The 17,873-nt window shown below is 30.8% G+C and overlaps 1 protein-coding gene across 2 annotated transcripts in view; it reads left to right on the top strand.

Annotated features, from left to right (window-relative positions):
* The window catches only part of LOC118191830 (E3 ubiquitin-protein ligase ZNRF2), an 85,389-nt gene that overhangs the window by 61,146 nt on the left and 6,370 nt on the right, over positions 1–17,873 (top strand). The window contains exons 2-3 of one of the 2 annotated variants that reach the window (XM_085812108.1): positions 4,334–4,429; positions 13,153–13,258. In XM_085812108.1, the coding sequence (XP_085668234.1) occupies positions 4,334–4,429; positions 13,153–13,258 (202 nt within the window). Of the gene's footprint in view, positions 1–4,333; positions 4,430–10,286; positions 10,428–13,152; positions 13,259–17,873 lie in introns of those variants that run through there. The other variant, XM_085812109.1, reaches the window with a different exon arrangement.

Genomic DNA, 17,873 nt, shown 5'->3' with positions numbered 1-17,873 from the left:
TGGGACAAAATTCATCTAGACTTTTACATCGCGTTTAAAAAGAACGTTGTGACAGCCAAAGAACAAAATCGAATTGCATTGTCAAAAACTACAAGTCATTATTTTAATAAATTTATCAAGGGCACCCCACGTTTTTATTATTTGTGATATAAAATTTAAGGCGAATTTGGTAAAGAAAACTATTTTATTCTCTTTAATACAAGATAAGTTATTTTTCTTCTTCATTTATTTCTTTTATGAAAACTTAGTTCATTAATTTTATTTTAGGAAAACCCTTATTTATTTTTAGCCGTTTTTAGCGCAGTGCTGTGTACTGATTACGAACTAATTGGGGTTAAGCCATTTGAAATGTTTAAACATTTCCGTGTATAAACCGCGTATAATATAAAGTGATAGATTATTTATCTTTCAGACCGAGTCTGTCCTCTACGGAATAACAAACTAAGCTATTGAAAGCAGTGGAAGCATTTCTTAATATTATTTGCTTCCGTTTGATTCCGATTTATTGATATAAAAATGCATTCCTGATCTGTCTAATTAAAAGCATTCGATATTTTTATGGAATGGCGTTGTTTTCTTTTCAATTTTTAAATATGCAAAAGATATTGATGTGTTTTAAACAAAAGCTTATTTTATAAAAATGTATTTAGAATTTTTTTTTTTTTTTTTTAATTGAATATTCTTTACTCAGTAGACGAATTAGCTACCTAAATGATCGGGAGGTCAAAAGTCTTTTCGTCGTTAAATATTTGAAAAAAAGAAAGAAAGATATATATTTTATGGATCATTGGATGGGCTGTGGACCGTTTTTTCTTACGACGTAATTATCTTGGAATGCGATTACTTTCTGACCTCCTCCACTATATTATGACGACATGCATGAAAGATGTCGACATTCATTAGGTAAATGTTATTAATATTGTTCCGTGTTAATTGTGCATAATGATCTTGTAATAACTCATTTTTGATTACAGGATGGCGCCACTATCTGGTAAATAAAATGCATGTTAATAGGTGGTATTGCCGGAAGTATGCTGGAACTGTAAGCTGTATAACGTTTGTGTTTAAACTTAATGATACATCAGTTTGTGGATCAATTGGGAATTATTTATAGACCACCGACCCCAAAATTTGTTTGACAGTCAACTTCTTCAAGGATTTCTCTCAGCCTTTTATGGGCTGCTTACTGTTGCATAGTTCTGACAGAACACCCGCTCCTGGGGGAAAAAAATGTCTCATGCAATTTTTTAAGGTACAGATCTGTCATAAAAACGCAAAAATATTCGTGTAGCGTCTCATTACTAAATATCGCGTCCTATTAGATAATAAAGTATAACTGCCACTCCGAAAACTGCTTTCTGAATCAGATGTTAATAAACAAAATATTAAGAATTTGCAAAAAGAAAAATTCATTACGGAAATTAAATAAAAATGAGTGAAACTACAGTTAATTATTAGCGATTTAAATGAGTTTGTTAATAATTAAAATTGTGTGTAATGACGTAGAAAGTGAAAAATATTTAAATAAATGAATGGAAGTGGCAAATTAAAATAAATTAAATATTATGCAGGAAAAATCAGCAAATTAATATTTTGCGAATGGGCCACATTTCTGGAAGAGCAACTGCAATTTTAAATATAAATATAAAATTTGAATCACTTTAATGTCGGTTTGAAAATTTGAATCATTCAGTCCTTAGTTTTAGTTTCCATTAATTTTCTAAAATGATTTGAAAAGTTATCAGCAAGTTGACAAGAAAGAAGACAAAATCAGCTTGAGAGAAAAACGAAAAAAATGTCTAGAACAAAAGGAAAAGAAAGTTAAGGAACATTATAATGCAAAGCTTTCAGAATAACAAAAGAAGCAAAGAGAATGGGATCGATATGCTACCGAAAAAGCATTGGAGACTCCTGCAGAAAAAGAGGATCGTTTGCAAAAACATTGTGAGAACGATTTGAAGCAAAAATCTTTTGGAAATGAATCATAGAATGATATAAGGTTAAAATTGAATGGAGAAGGATACATAAGTAGCAAAATGATACCTGTAGAGCTCAAAAGTGTTTCCCTTCAAAATAAAAGTCCTGTTGCACGAGAGCATCGTTTACAATGGCATCACGATAGATATCAAAGAATGAAAGCTAATGAGGCAGAAATTGAAAAAATTCAATGACAGATACAAAATATCTCACAGCTGCTTGTTCATTCACTGGAAGATGGAGAAGAAAGAGAAGCTCGTCTACAAGCTGATCATGAAAGACATGCAGCAGCTTATGCAGCCAAAAGAGAAAGCATAGGTCCATCAGTGTACCAGACCAGTCTTATGAAGTGTGCACGAAAACTTGCTATCCAAATCATGTTGCCTGAAGCTCCAAATCATGTTATCTGCAGAATGAATTGAAAGTCAAAGATTCGCATACTTTGTGTCATACTTGCAAAACTAATCTCACAGATCCAAAAAAACTTTTTTTTTTTTTTCTGTCAAGAGCATATTGGAATCAACTTGATCCCGGTCCGGTCCAAAAGAAATTGCAGTACTGACATGACCAGAAATTGGATTTTTGTCTCAAGTTCATGCATTTGTGAAGAAAATGAATTTGACGAAAGATTTGGTCAGTATGGTTTCAAAGGTCTCACTGTAATTTTTGCACAAAACATCTTTAAAATGAGAGAAAAGGTTGAAACTGCAAAGATCATCATACGATACAAATATCATCAGCATCTCTGAAGAGCTTGAGAATTTGGACATCACAAAAGAGTTCAAAGTTGATAACACAAGAATTTTCAGTGGTCTCATTTGACTGAAACATAATCCCTTATATCGTGATGCAAAAATAAATGAAGATGTCCACCTTGATGAAAATGATTTGGTAAGAACTGAACCATTTGATGATAATCAATAGCAAAACGAAGTCGATCACTTTCAAATCCACCTCAACTACTTCTTATTATAACAAATCAATCAATGAAAAATCAAGAATTCATGCTGGATTTAATCAGGGTGAGGCTGTCTTTGAATCTGGCTGTGCATGTATGCAGTGTCATTAGCTGCAGATGTAACGTTGGATACGTTGGATGTGTTTTTTCTGGAACAGTGAGGTGTTCAGGGGTTTTGGAAAACAAAGAATATTTTCTGGTCGCCATGCCCGATTGTTGAGACGCAACATTGATGACTGCCATTCAGGAAAGCATTGTGGATGGCAGTATTATATTTTCAGACTACTGGAAAGGATATAAGAAAGAGGAATTAATACTGGGTATGAACATTTTATTGTGAATCATAATTATGTAGACCCGGAAACCAGATGCCATACCCAAACTGTGGAACGATTGTGGAGTGGTGCTAAATGGAGAAATAAAGGTCAGCGGGGCACTCTTCGCTACCATTTAGAGTCATATTTGTTAGAATTTATGTGGCTTCAGTTATGTTCAAAAATTATTTGTGTGTAGAAAATCCTAGATTAAAAAATTAAAAAGAAAAATTTACTTTCTTTAAGAGTTATAAAATTAAAAAAAATTACTTTTTACAGAAGTGATTTTTTTTAGTCTTTTGAACTCTATTATTATTTCATAATTTTAAACTTGGCACCAATGGGTGGCCAAAAGAGAAAGGTGGCGCATCTTTAATTGATGCTGTTCTAACGGAGTAAGTAGTACATATATATATACTTTATGATGATTTTGTGTAAATGACTTGATGATTAGAAGGTAGCTGTTAATGATGAGATGTTATCTGGGATTACTTTTAAAGGTTTGCTAATTTCACAAGATGACATAATGGAGACAGACTTGACGAACTCAACACATTAATTTATTTGTGGTCTTTTTTGATAAGTATAAACATATTCACACATCGTTTTTGGGTGCAATAAGTATCCTCCACACTTTTATATAATGAATCACATCATTAGACATTGGTTAAAGCAGAGAAACGAGCAGCATGCTTTTGCACAGTGAGAGGAAGTTAGGAAAAGTGGGGACAAAGCATGTTTATAGAGTTTAATCCTTTGCTTAAATTTTGAATGGTGATTCAACAACAGAGCTTGCTGCATTGGAGGATTAATAAAATGGCATAATGCTGTTAGTTTTCAAATGATGCAGTTTAGATTCCAGGAAGGGGAGGTAACCAAATTAAAATCAGTATTAAAAAGGACAATTTCTAAATTAAAGTTAGTAATTTTCTTTCATATTTTATATCATATATAAACACACACATGTGTTTTATATTTTACACAAACGCATGCACTTGTATATATTATACTACAGAATGATTCACTGATAATACTTCTGTAAGTACTTTGGTTTGGATTTTAAATGGCATGCTTTCATTTCCAGGAATCAAGTGTCCAGTTTGTTCAAAATTTGTACCACCAGATGACGTGGAGTGCCATTTAGTTATGTGTCTTACGAAGCCAAGAATTATTTATAACGGTGAATATTTTCTCACTTCTTTTTCATATGTATAATCATTTTTATGTGCAAAGTTTTTTATGAGTGCATGGTCTCTTAATTTCTTAGTGCTGACCTTTCTTTGAAGAAAAACAGTCCAGAACAATCATTTTTTACTTAATGTTTGACTATTTTTTTTTACTAGAAAATGAGTGTATGAGGTCAACTGTGGAGAAACAATTTCAAAACTGTCCTTGGATATTTTATAGCTTTTTCTGATAAATAAAATATATGACACAGGAAACAAAATTTCAAATAATTAAAACTGACTTACGATTTATTAAAATTACACCCAAAATATTTTTTTTAAAAAATGCATGTTGCTAAAACTGCAGTGGCCAGCTTAACCATGTATTAAGTTATACCATAAATAATGCAGTTTTTTATATTTTTTATTTTTCAAAATTAAGATGAGCAAAGTTCTTTTGTAATCTAAAATACACTCTCCTTCGTTCCTGTGCTGGATGTTTGATAGTTTGAGTACGATGAGATTTTGTTCCTTCTGGGGTTTCGGGAACATTTTTGGCCAACTCCCCTAGATCTTCCAGTCCTAAGGCCTTTCTCTAGGTTATAATTTCTGGAGCCACTGTTGACGGCAACTTACGTCTAGTCCCCATACACTGTTTTAATACTTATTTTCTTTCATATTTCCTTCTTTAGATTTTTAGTGCTTGGTTTTGAAAATTTTTTTAATATTTGCAGAATTTTCACCTTCCTCTTCTCTACATAATTGTTCCCACTGAGAGCTAGTTTATTGGTAAATTCTATTCTCTTGATTATTTTTATTCATTGTATTCATTTTGTATTTACGTTTTTGTAATAACATCCAATTTATTTTCCTGTGCTTTTATTATTTGAATTGTATCATATGCAGATTCTTAAGCTATCCAGACATGGCAAGTATTCTTACACTTGAGAAATTTTGCAAACTTGTGATTTCACCTTACTTCTGCTATTTACATTGTTGCTCATTTTAGCCTTATCTACTGCTGATGTGTTCAGTCTTTCAGAATCCGAACATTTGTTTGTCCCCTTCTCTTTCATTCCTGCTATGTCCCTCTCGGGATTTGCTGTCAAAACACATTCACGAAGTGCCTCTTGAGCTGGACACTCTCTATGTGTCGTGTTCTTCTCGCTTACCATCAGATATTTTAATGTTAATAATATTAGGTATTCTTATTGGATTGTGGATTTTCTTTTAACCTTCTGAGGTCGGGGATTTGAAACCTATAAGGTCCTTAAAAAGATGGGGATTTTCATACCTTATGCTTTCCCCCCTTTTAAGTCCTTTGCTGTTGTCAACAATGGCACTTTTAGGTAGTTCAACTCATCCTGAAAGAGAGGCCTTTCCTTTACAAAAGAAAGGGAAATGTAGGGATTATTGTTTAAACTGTTTAGATGGTTTCCCTTGTGCAGGGAAAATTTTAAAGAATAATTCCAAATCTAACTACTGAGTAGTACACAGAAGGGAATGATATATATATTAGATGAAGAGAGAGACAAAATGTCATTCTATTTCTCCATATAATAGCCCATACCTTTCTTTAAAAAAAGCATATGAGATTTTAAGTAATGGTTTTAATTTATTTTATGAAATTAAGTACCTTTATAAAGTGATGACAAAAGTTAATTCTATTATATTTTGAAGTTATATTATAAAATTCTTCCATAGCTGTTATTTCATACATATTTTTGGTTTTTTTACTTATTAAGTCTCTATCTAATTTTTAATGCACCTAAAAATTTTTCATAAATTTCATGAACATTTTTTAAATTTACAAATCTTCATGGCTTCATAAACAAAGAAACATTATGCAAATGCTGCAATAAACACAAATGTTATTAGTGTCCTATTTCCTTGTTGTGTTTAATTTGTTTTACTGCGTATTTTATTGAAATTATCCAAATTCTTTAAAATTTTCTCCATTGAAAGAATAGTTAAAAAAATATAAAAAATCATCACTATATAAATGATTAAAAATGTAAACTATATGAAAATGTTAAAATTTAAATTGCAGAAAAATTTTAATTTTTAATCTAAATAAATATTAAAAATTTGCATGAAAACGCAATGCTTAGGACAGAACACTGACAATCTAAAATTGCAGTATTTAGTACAAATATGATGTGTACTATACATTGTTCATATATTTCATATTGCAAATTTTTTGTAGCAGAAAGTTTTCAAATCAAAAGGAGAAATTTGTGTGGTGTATACAGTTTTCGAAAGAATTGGAAGAATTTACAAAATAATTAAAAATGAGGTTATCCTCGAATTCTGAAGCTGTAAGAATGAAGGGGGGGGGAAGAATTATAGGAAAACTGGATCCTTAATGCAAAGACCTTTGAACGAGATAAGTGGTTAAGACTCCAGGAACGTCAAACTTGACAGCTTCCCCACCTTTTCAGATGGTGAAAAAAAATGGGGGAAAGATATGACCACTAAAGTGAACATCCCTGTCACCAAGGCTAATATAATGGCCATCCCGTTCCCGAAAGGTTAAAGGAATAATATTCTAATAGTTAACCAGAAGTTTATCCATGCCTACTTTTCATTTGTTATGTTCTTATTGTAACCGTGTTCTTTGGAAGTTGAATTAGTAGCGTAACTTTTCCCTCTCAAGCTTTGGATGATAAAAATTACTTAAAAACGGGAGGGGAATTTGCATGTAAACATGGTATATTTACTAATAACTATTTAATTGACCTCATAAAGAAAAATATGTGGAATAGGCTCTTTGTCACTTCTGTTGTAGTTTTGAAAAAAAAAAAAAATTACTGTTAAAAATCAAAGTGCACTTTTCAAAACTTGCATCAAGAATGCAGTGAAATGACTGCATGCTTTTATAGCAGATGGATGCATGTACATTATCTTGTTCCCTCCGACTTTTCATGCAGTAAAAAAAAACTGCATTATGTATGGTCATGATCCAATATCTGGTAGTACTCTTATGAATCTGATGTTTAAGAAACATCATTGTTTTTCAAATGAACTCAAAACTGTTTGTTCACGTATGGGCAGATCAGATCTTGACCAGCTTTTCAAAATAAAGACCTATGTTGTTGTTCAGGTGAACTCAAAACTGTTCCTTCACCTATGGGCAAAATCAGATCTTGACCAGCTTTTAGAAATAAAAACCTATGTGCCAACACTCCTGGTTTTTTATTCCATTTTCCATTATGTCACCAAATCTTCCAGTTTTTAGTACTTAGCTTTGACCAAAGAAAGTATTTCCCCAAAATTATTTAACTTTATTGAATTGTTCTGTTATGAAACTTAAATAACTGTCTCTTATAAAACTTAAATTGTTCAAATTCTGTTTCTTCACTTCTAACTTCCAGCAAAAATTACAAAATTTTCTTTGATCTGAATTGCCTTAATCTGGTGTAAAACATCTGTAGAACTTGAAACTATGAAAATTCAAGCCATATTTAATCACTTAATACAATACAAAATCCAAAATTTAGACATCTAATATCTTCAAACCTCCCAGTAAACATCAGTTATTTATTTATTATTTATATTTTTTATTTATTTATTTTTGTAAGAAATTTTTTTGCAAAAATGGAGGAAAAGTATTCTGAGAATAGAATATATTCTATTCTTCACACATGTGATGTTAACTAATAATAATTATGAATACCTATTTTAGACTTTTTTTAAAAATAGTAGTACAGTCAAATACTGAAAATCTGCCAACCTGAAATCCGCATTGCCTGTCAAAATATAAACATTTAGTTTATAGGTTCCGGAAACCGCAACATGGAGTACAAAATATCGAAGAAAAAATACTTACTGGACGGATAATGACATCATAATTACCCAAGAATAATGAGTCATAACGGAAATACCAAATTATTGACATCATGATAAGAATTTTTTCCCCTTCAATCTGCATCGAGGTAAAAAAGCAGATGATTAACTCAACTCTTCTTTCAAGTTCACGCTTCACGTTATTGTACTTTTTTAGCTTTGTTATTTCACGAGATTGTTTAGTGATGTCGTTTTTTTTCATCGGGATATTTTGTGGATAAATTAAGAATAAATTTCAGCGCTTTTTAAATACAATGACAGATAAGAAACGCACTCATGATTTCACTGCTTGCAACATTGAAAAACGTAAACGTGTTGCATTGACGGTAATCAAAAAGTGGAAAATCTGCTAAAGATGGAGGCAGGTGCTGCTGCTCAGTTTATAGCGGAATCATATGAAATTGCCACACAGACTATGTATGATATATGGAACAATAAAGAAAAGCTTTTGAAATTTTACAGCAACAGTGATTCTAATGCCAGAATCCAAAACCGGAAATCTTTACATGAGGCGAAATCGGCAAACCTCGATGCTGTCTTGTACGAGTGGTTCCGGCAGTGATGGAGTGGTGGAGTACCTATTTCAGGACTACTCCTGAAAGAAAAGGGAAAACAGATTCATGCTGACTTAAAAATAGAGAGCCTAATGTAAATGAACAATATAATATAATCAGTTTATATATGTAATAATGATTTAATATGTATAATTAATTATTGTATTAATGTATATAATAATTTAATTAAATGTATCTAAAGTGCCATATTTATTTTGCACTTTTAGTCTGAATATTATCTTTTCTGTCCTGAAATCCGCAAAATCCTAACATCCGCACAACCTCTGGTCCCAAGCATTGCGGATTTCTGGACTTCTACTGTATTTGTAAAATCAGGTATATAATTTGAGAAAATTTAGGGAGAACAAACTATAAAAAGAATGAAATAAAAATATGATGCTCTGAGTTTATTTTGCTGTCTTTCAGCCCATAATGTTTATAAACAGAGGGAGAGAAGAAAAAGAGAATGGTAGTTAAAAAAAATGAAGAGTGAAATCAGCATCATAATCATTTGTCTGCCTTGAGAGTAGATTGGCACATTTTCAAATTTTGCTTATATATGTTGTTGCAGAAGAAAAAAAAGAAAATTCAAGAGAAATTAATATTTAATGTTCAATTTGAGCAATGCAGTGCATAAAAACACTATAAATATATTTCTACAATTTAAAATATAAAAATTTTTGAATCATCAATTGAAATTTTTAGATTAAAATTTACAAATCAGTAAAAATGGTCTCCCACTTCATGTCAATAGGTTACCTTGAGATTATTTTACTCTCAATTAGCTTGTAAATCTGCCTAAAGGGGGCACTACATATTCAAAGAAGTCAAACTTAGCTTGACTAGTTTATCTATGTTACTGAATATGTACTGTCACTTTTAGGCAGATTTACAAACTAATTTTGCGTAAAATAATCTCAAGGTAAAGAACTTGACATGAAATGGAAGACAAATTATTTTTCTATTGATTTGTTAAAGAAAAAACTTTTGTAACTAGTTTTTATAATGAATATAACACACTAATAGTTCATATTTAAAATAATAAAACTTCTTTATTTAAAAAATAATAATTAAGTTACAAAACAAAGTGGGTGAATAACATGAAACTTGAAAGGAACAGGCATTTTTGCCTACGATCACACATTTTAAGATTTTTATCTAAAAAATCTCAATTGATTATTTTATATTTTGATTTGTAGAAATATATATATAGTCATCTTTATGCAATGCATTACTCAAATTAAACTTTAAGCATAATTTAAATTGAATTTTCTTTTTTTTCTTCTGGTACACCATATGTAAGCAAATTTTGAAAACAGGCCAGTTATAATCATTCTTTTTTGTCAATTACATAAAGACAAAGACAGCATATAATGAAATTGAATTCTGTACATAAATAAATAATGTGCAGTAAATAAATAAATAAATAAGTACAAAGAAATTATACTGATATGCTTCTATTACATTGCAGATTGTTATATTAAAATATATAACATTACCAGAACAATTCATAGATGTTGTCTCAAAGAAGATCTCTTGTAACCTCATGATCGTCTTTGGCATTTAATGTGTCTATAAACACATTGAAAAGGCAGTTCAAGTGATCCTGTTTGGCATCTATCCGTGGAACCAGTCTTATGTCATATAGTCTTCATTTTATTATTATAATCAGAGGTAAAACTACACCGATAACTGCACATATTTTTCCTTCATACAAACACTGTCTCAATGTCTCTTAGCATGGCTAGAAATTTGTTCTCTTTGCCCCCAGAATTCAGGAAGGTAATGGAGCAGCCTCTTACATTTGATATAATTATTTGTTTAAAAAGACCCCCTTCTCCTAAAACATTCTATCATCTGAGTGTCGCCACCATAATTGGATCAACAAAATTCAAAGCTCAGTTTACTACCAAATGGGTATATTATGTGATTCATACTCATAACATCTGCCAAATATCATGGTTTTACTGGGAGATTCTCAATTTTTAATTTTTAGCCTTTAGTAGGGAAAGTGCTTTTAAGTGGTAAATGAAATTTATTGAGTTAATGAAACATGAATTTGGCAAATTCCATTCCCCCTCCTGTTGCTCTTATTAAATTTCATTTGATCTGGATTATCCTTAATGTACTATAGACATTTATAAATTTTTATATAAAAATTCAAGCAATGTGTAATGAGTTAATATTTGCATTTATTTTCTTTTTACTTCAATATGTGGTACATTATTAAGTTTATCCATGTAAATATTATGTATATTAATTTATTTTCATCATATTTAGAAGTACTTTAATAAATAAAAGCAAACCTAAAGTAAATTAACCAAATAGCATGAAATTTAGAATATCTAATTAAATGCTAATATAATTTATATCAGAATTAGATTATGAATACTTCAGTAACTTAAACCATGCATTATAAAGCAGATTAAAGTCATTCTGGATTTTCTTTGAAATGGTATTGTTATGCAGTGTGAAAAATCTCCCGATTTCTCCCAGTTTTCAAGGTTGGCAGTTATGTCACAACCGATGAGTATTTTGTTGCTTGACTTCTAAATCAATGAATGTCTCATTTATAACATGCTTATAACAAAGGATAAGTCACCTGTTGTTATAGATATGGCCTGGTACATAACCTGTTTGTTAGAAAAGCAATTTTTTTCCTTGAAAGAATAGAACAGCATTTTTTTCACTCTATGGCAAATTAAAAATAATTAATATGTTTATCGATGAAATATAAATTTAAAAAAGTGGGATTTCATGGGAAGGGCATTCAATGTGGGAAGCTGATGCGTAGTAGATGCGAGATACACATTGAAAAAAATTAACGTTGCTGTATGAGATATTATGTTTGCAGGCAATATATGAATTTGAAAAGGCAGATGGAATATCACTATGTGTTTATTGGAACAAGAAACAGGAAAATGCAAAATGTGATGACTTCGACCCTGCCCTTCGGATTGCTGGCAGGACTTTCTTTCAGTTACACTGCGAAGGTAAGCAGTAAGAAAGGGGAAAATTCCTTACAACTGTAACAAAGGATTAAATATGAAAAGCTCACATTAAAAGGTCAGAGATTCATGTGAAGAAAATATGGGGGGGTGAGGTTTGTTGTACAGTCAAAAGTCGTTAATTCGGACACCCATAATCTGGAATGATCTATAATCCGGATCTCAAAGCTACAAACTTTCTGCGCATGCGTCTCCTTGACGCATGCGCGTAAGACCTTCACGGCTGCGAATACGCGTGTGCACATGCGCAAAATACGTTTATGAATGCGCGTTTAATGTATAATGGATGGTATAAGCTAAGCTAAAACTATCTAATTCAGTTAATGTTGCAGATTGCGTTGTTCCTTAATCTTCGAATTGGATTCGGCTTATTATTTTTTGCAGACTGTTAGAGCAATTTTATAAAAGTAAACTTGAACTTTCGATTATGTCAAATAGAATTTCTGATATATATTTACTAATATGTAAAAGATTTACAAAGCGAAAGTATGTTTCGAAGTCCATTAAACAAAAAATGGATAAAGGCATATCCTTTGTTTATCTAAACTTTGTTTATCTTTAATGCTGTGGCGCGCAATGAATTGGAAGTTGATCTGTCAGCACTATCCTTATCTTCAGGGCAGAACTTTCACTTTTTTTATTTGGCTTATAATTCCTTACTAAATGTAGTATTTCATCTCGATGTACTCCGTCTTTGATACGATTTAAATCAAATGCCTCATCATTACAATTTGCTTCCGATAGCGAAAAAAGTGACAGAGGTTATTGAAAACGAAAATATTTCTATTGACAAATTAGTCGGTATTCTCGACACAGCAATTATAGGACTTGAACAGCGGAACTTTGTAACTGAACAAGAAATTGTGTCTGTTTATAGAATTAAAGAGAATGTATTATCACATAAAAAACGAAGCAACTTAAACAACTTACATTGAAAGAAATTTTTAATAAAGTAAACAAATAAATATTAACCTTTTTTTTTTTTTTTTTTTTTTTTTTTTTTGTAAATTTTGATACCCTTTAGATCATAATTGTTCTTTATTTCGTAAATTACGGTTTCATATTTTTAATTTTATAATTTCTGCATGCCATCTTACCAGATTTAAACTGATGATCTATAATCCGGAATCGCCGAAGTCCCGACAAGTCTGGATTAACGACTTTTGACTGTATTAAAGATTATTAAAGGTCCAATTGAGCGATTTATCAGGATTATCATAAACATCAGTAGAGAGGAAAAATGCCATGTACTGTTATTTTTTCTATGATAATATTTATGTATGTAATATATTCTGTGTATTAAATCTAGTATTTTATTCGATTTTTCAGAAGATGTTTTAATAGAAGATAAAGGGGAATGTGTTATATGTTTAGAAGAGTTAACTCAGGGGGATACAATAGCCAGATTACCTTGCCTCTGTATATATCACAAGAGGTAAGTTAGTTTCTTATAATAGCATGTGCAGATTTGATTTTCTTTTTTCCCCAAAATAACTCACTCTAAGTCTGTGCTTTTTTATTTCTCTATTAATAAGTCTCTGTTATATGTCTATATATGTATGGATGTATCTACGTGCACAAAATAAAAAATCCGATTTGGACACCACTCGACTTTTTCGTACCGCAACACCTTTTTTTCCTGCATTTTTTTTAAACTTATTTCATTTGAAATTCAGATACAATCCTCCAATTCTTTAATAAAGTGAACAGTTACACAGTAGCTAAAATATTTTTTTTATTAACATCAAATATTTATACAATTATTAATTCAATAATCTTACCTGAAATATCAGGATAGACTAAAAGTACTTTTATTACTCTTTAAATAAATTTCTTTTATCGTATCTAATATGACGTTTTTAAAATTATTATGATGTAATCATCAGTAAAATGAAAACGAAACATTGGGAAGTTACTAAATCGAAAAATACAAAGCTTTGAAATAACCTCAACTAAAAATTAATTATAATAAAATTATATAGAGAGATTCCTACTGATATTTATTTTTTTTCTTCTAAATATAAAAAGTATGAAAATTTGTTCTAGAAAATGGATAAATGGGGAGAAGCATCAGAGAGTGTTAAGCTGGTACAATGAACAATGGTGAGCAAGTGTAAAATATGATACCCATAGGATCTTTGTTACACAATACACTATACCTGCAATACATCAAATTAATTTGCACTAGAAGCAGTTTACTTTTATACTTGATGCCTTTTATCTGTATGTTATTTTTAATAATATATGTGTTTATAAATTTCTAATATATTTAAGGGAAATTTTTTCATAAACATTTATGCTCTCAATGCCATACCTTATACTATATACTTTATTACATAATGATAAGTACAAAATGTTTATGCCATATATTTTATATTTGATTATAGAATGATACTGTCGTATACATAGTTGCCAGATCTTGTGATTCTTTGTTACATTTCCTGGTAGATCACCGAATTTTCTAGTTGTTAGTTTTTAGCCTTTACCAGGCCGCCGATCATTTAACATGTGTCTGCCACTGTTCAATCACAATAAAAATGTTTTAGTTTTCAATAAAATTCTATGTGAAAGTTTCCTCATTTTTCATGAAATAGAAATTGCGTCCAGCACAAAGCGAAATACGACCAATCTCTTCTCTTTCCCCGTGTTTTTAGTCCAAAGGGATTTGAGTCCCTAATAACTATTACTTTCGTTTTGGCATTTTGCGTCGGACTCCTATAAATGTTGGTTCACTTTTCAAACTGTGGCCACAGAATGTTAGAGTCCTACATTATATTTGAAGAAATTAAATAATGAAACATCTATTTTCCTTTTTGAACTTTAATTCTTAAATGTTAATTTCTAAGGGTACCACTTTATTGGAATTACTTTTGGTTTTGACTTTTACCCTTGCCTGCATGAATGACGAAACACGAATTGAATGATTGGAGAGTTAGGTTTGGAGGCAACTTCCCCTTGATAAGTCTGTCTCCTGCCTACTCTACGATCATTCACATATGCATTTTTTAAAAAAATTGTTTAATTTAATTTTAATTTATTAAATTAGTAGATTTATTTTCATGGATAGATTTTGCACTTGATTTGCTTATGCTTCTGAATTTAAATGATATTGTAGATTAGTTCGAGAATTAAATCTTTTACATGTTTGCATATTTTTAAATTATTTTTAATTATTTTTAATTTTTTCCTTTTTTTAGAATTTAAATTTGCTTTTTTACTTTTTTACTTTTATACGTATTTGTTAAGAATTTAAATTTGTTTAAATTTAAATTTCATTCCTTGCAGCAATAGTGCAAAGAATATTTAATTAAATATGTATTTAAATGTAATTTTTTTAATTAAACTCAATTTATTCTTATGGAACAATACATGAATGTATGTATATTTCTTGCATTGTGATAAAACAATGGTATCTAGAGACATCCAATTTTGAATGACATAATCCTACTGCGAATATGGGCATCTGAAATTCCAAATTTGAAATTTGGAATAAGGGATTCTTGGCCAGATTGGATGGCTTTCTCTTCCTTAACCCTTTGTGGTGCACTACACTTTAAAGTCGGTATTTCAACATACAACTAGAACTCTATATATAGACTGCATACAACAAGAAAAGTTGTATGCAGTTTATCTAGGCCTAAAGGAGTATACAGATAAAATTTTGTAAAAATTGCACTTACCGTTTCAATTCTGTGGGTGTTTCATGAGGTGGAACACTGCGCCACTAGAGCTCTTAAAAGTGCGACTAAGCGAGCATTGCAGTGAAGCACGGAAATGAGTAGAAGCTTTTGTATATTAATGAAAAAACACTGTATTATAGCTATTTGATAGAAGCATAAACCAACTTTGCAGGTTTTGAACAAAAAACTTGTTTTGTGTGGCTTCTGTTCCATGCAACAATATGTTTAGAATTCCAAGTAAAAAGAAAGGAAAAAGAGAAAAAGAAACTCTTTCCTTTTCGGAAAGAGTCCATTTCCTGCCATTTATGGAAAATTAATAATAAAAAATTAACTGCAGTTAATATTAACAATAAAGGAAAATAAGCTATGTTATACATACACAAAAAATATCTACACAATTATTGTAAATAAATGGGAATGAGACTAAAAAGCGATAGCAAAATAATTCGCGCAGCTTCCCTAAGTAAAGAGGACTCAAGCTACTGATAAAATTCCCCCTTGAAAACTACCCACAAAAATTTCAAGATGCCCATATAAAGACTTTCATAGCACAAACCACACCTCCCCCTCAAGATTGCTTTGTTTGAATTCATTCCCCCAAAACAACGTAAATAGAAAACATATACAACAGATGTTTTCTCCTAAGACAGATGTTCTGATGCGTAATAGCATGCGATTGCTAAAAGCGCAGTGTTCCCGCTAATGGAACACCCCGTTTTATTCAATGATTCTGCGCAAGCTTTTTGTATGAAAAATGTAAAAAAAATATATAACAAATAATACAGAGTACAACCATCAAAATTATATCGATTCTTTTTTCAAACAATTTTTTTTTTTTTTTCATCACAAAAAATATAGAAAATTACTGGAAAATAAGCGGATTTTAATAACACATCATAAATGAAAATTCTGAGTCTCCTTGTGATATGCTGCCATCGACTAATTAAAAAGAGAAGTTTGAAGTATATTATAAAGGCATTTTTATTCATATACGGTTGAAATTAACGGTTTCAGAAGCGATTCAATTTGGGTGTTCCATGTAGTGGAACACTGCGCAACAAAGGGTTAACGGATTCTTGACCTGCTTTTATTTCTTCTTGGCCCGCTTACATTTCTTTGAACGAGGCCCACTTCTGAAACCAAAAAGTGTTGCGTGCATACGGGTTCGTAATGAATTCAATGCACAGGTCGGAAGAAAAATGAGTAAAATTTATTCTTATCACAACAAATAAAAAACAAAATGCTTAAATTTTCTTAGAGATATTCGTACAATATCTGAATATCTCACAGTAGTTATCTTTTAAACTACTAAAACGTTCAAGAGAACTTAATTCAAAACAGAAAAAGCTAATCTGATTTCACCGCGAATTCGATACAGTCATTAACATTGTAAACAACTGCATTGAGATGTTTTCCTCCCGCTCTTATGAGCTTTTTAATCAGCACGAGAATATTCTGGTATTTTCTCGATTTTTCCGGAAAACAAAAGCATACGATTACGAGATATCTATTTATTAAATGCGTGTGCTCCTGTATTTTTACTTTTTCCAGCATAGCTTTCTCTTCAAATAAGTCTCGCACTGCATTGTGCGGTAATATAAAACAATTTTAATTAATTCAATTTAAAAAATAGCTAAATCAATATAGAAACCGTAACATTTTACTTAGGTACAGAATACCATATATTTGGCCTTGGTTATAGAATGATAGTTTCAGAGTGGTAGTGTCACGTATTTTAAAATTTATTGCAAAATGAAAATGATGTAACTAATGTCATGTACCATATTTCCTCATATATCTCCCCCCCTTTTTTTTAACTAAGTTTCGATTAAAAAATCAGAAGGGAAAAATAGTGTGAGTAATTTGAAAGAATGCGATTACACTAAGAACATAAAAAATTAAAATACTACTAAATAGTCATAGATAAACTACGGGTAACTAACACAGTATTATTTCTTTAAAAGAAACTTGCATTCTAATGAAAACACATAGTCATATTTACATTCCAGTATCTGGTGGATATTAAACTGATATCAAACTTTAAAGTACCTTGTATATCCCCATGGGCACCTTGCATGAAAGAGGCTTGACCACAGTTGCCAAGAGAGAGACATTGGATTGAATGAAGGAGAGGAGGACAGAACAAAAGACTCGGATTTCCAGAGATTGAACATCAGCAGTGTATGAGGATGAGGGTGAATGCAAATAATAGAACTAAAATAAAACCACATGTTTGGAAAGTTTATTAAGCATAAGAACACCTCCATGTGTGGGTAACTCAACAAAGATTCTGCGTAAAATATGTTTCAAATAACAAATTCAAGGGGAAAAAAGAATGGATGAAGTGCTAATTCAAAATTGCAAATTGAA

Source organism: Stegodyphus dumicola, chromosome 2 (assembly GCF_044657685.1).
Source record: "Stegodyphus dumicola isolate Sdum_Otavi_A_Nest chromosome 2, ASM4465768v1".
Taxonomy (NCBI): Eukaryota; Metazoa; Arthropoda; class Arachnida; order Araneae; family Eresidae; genus Stegodyphus; species Stegodyphus dumicola.
This window is presented reverse-complemented; position numbering and strand designations above follow the sequence as displayed.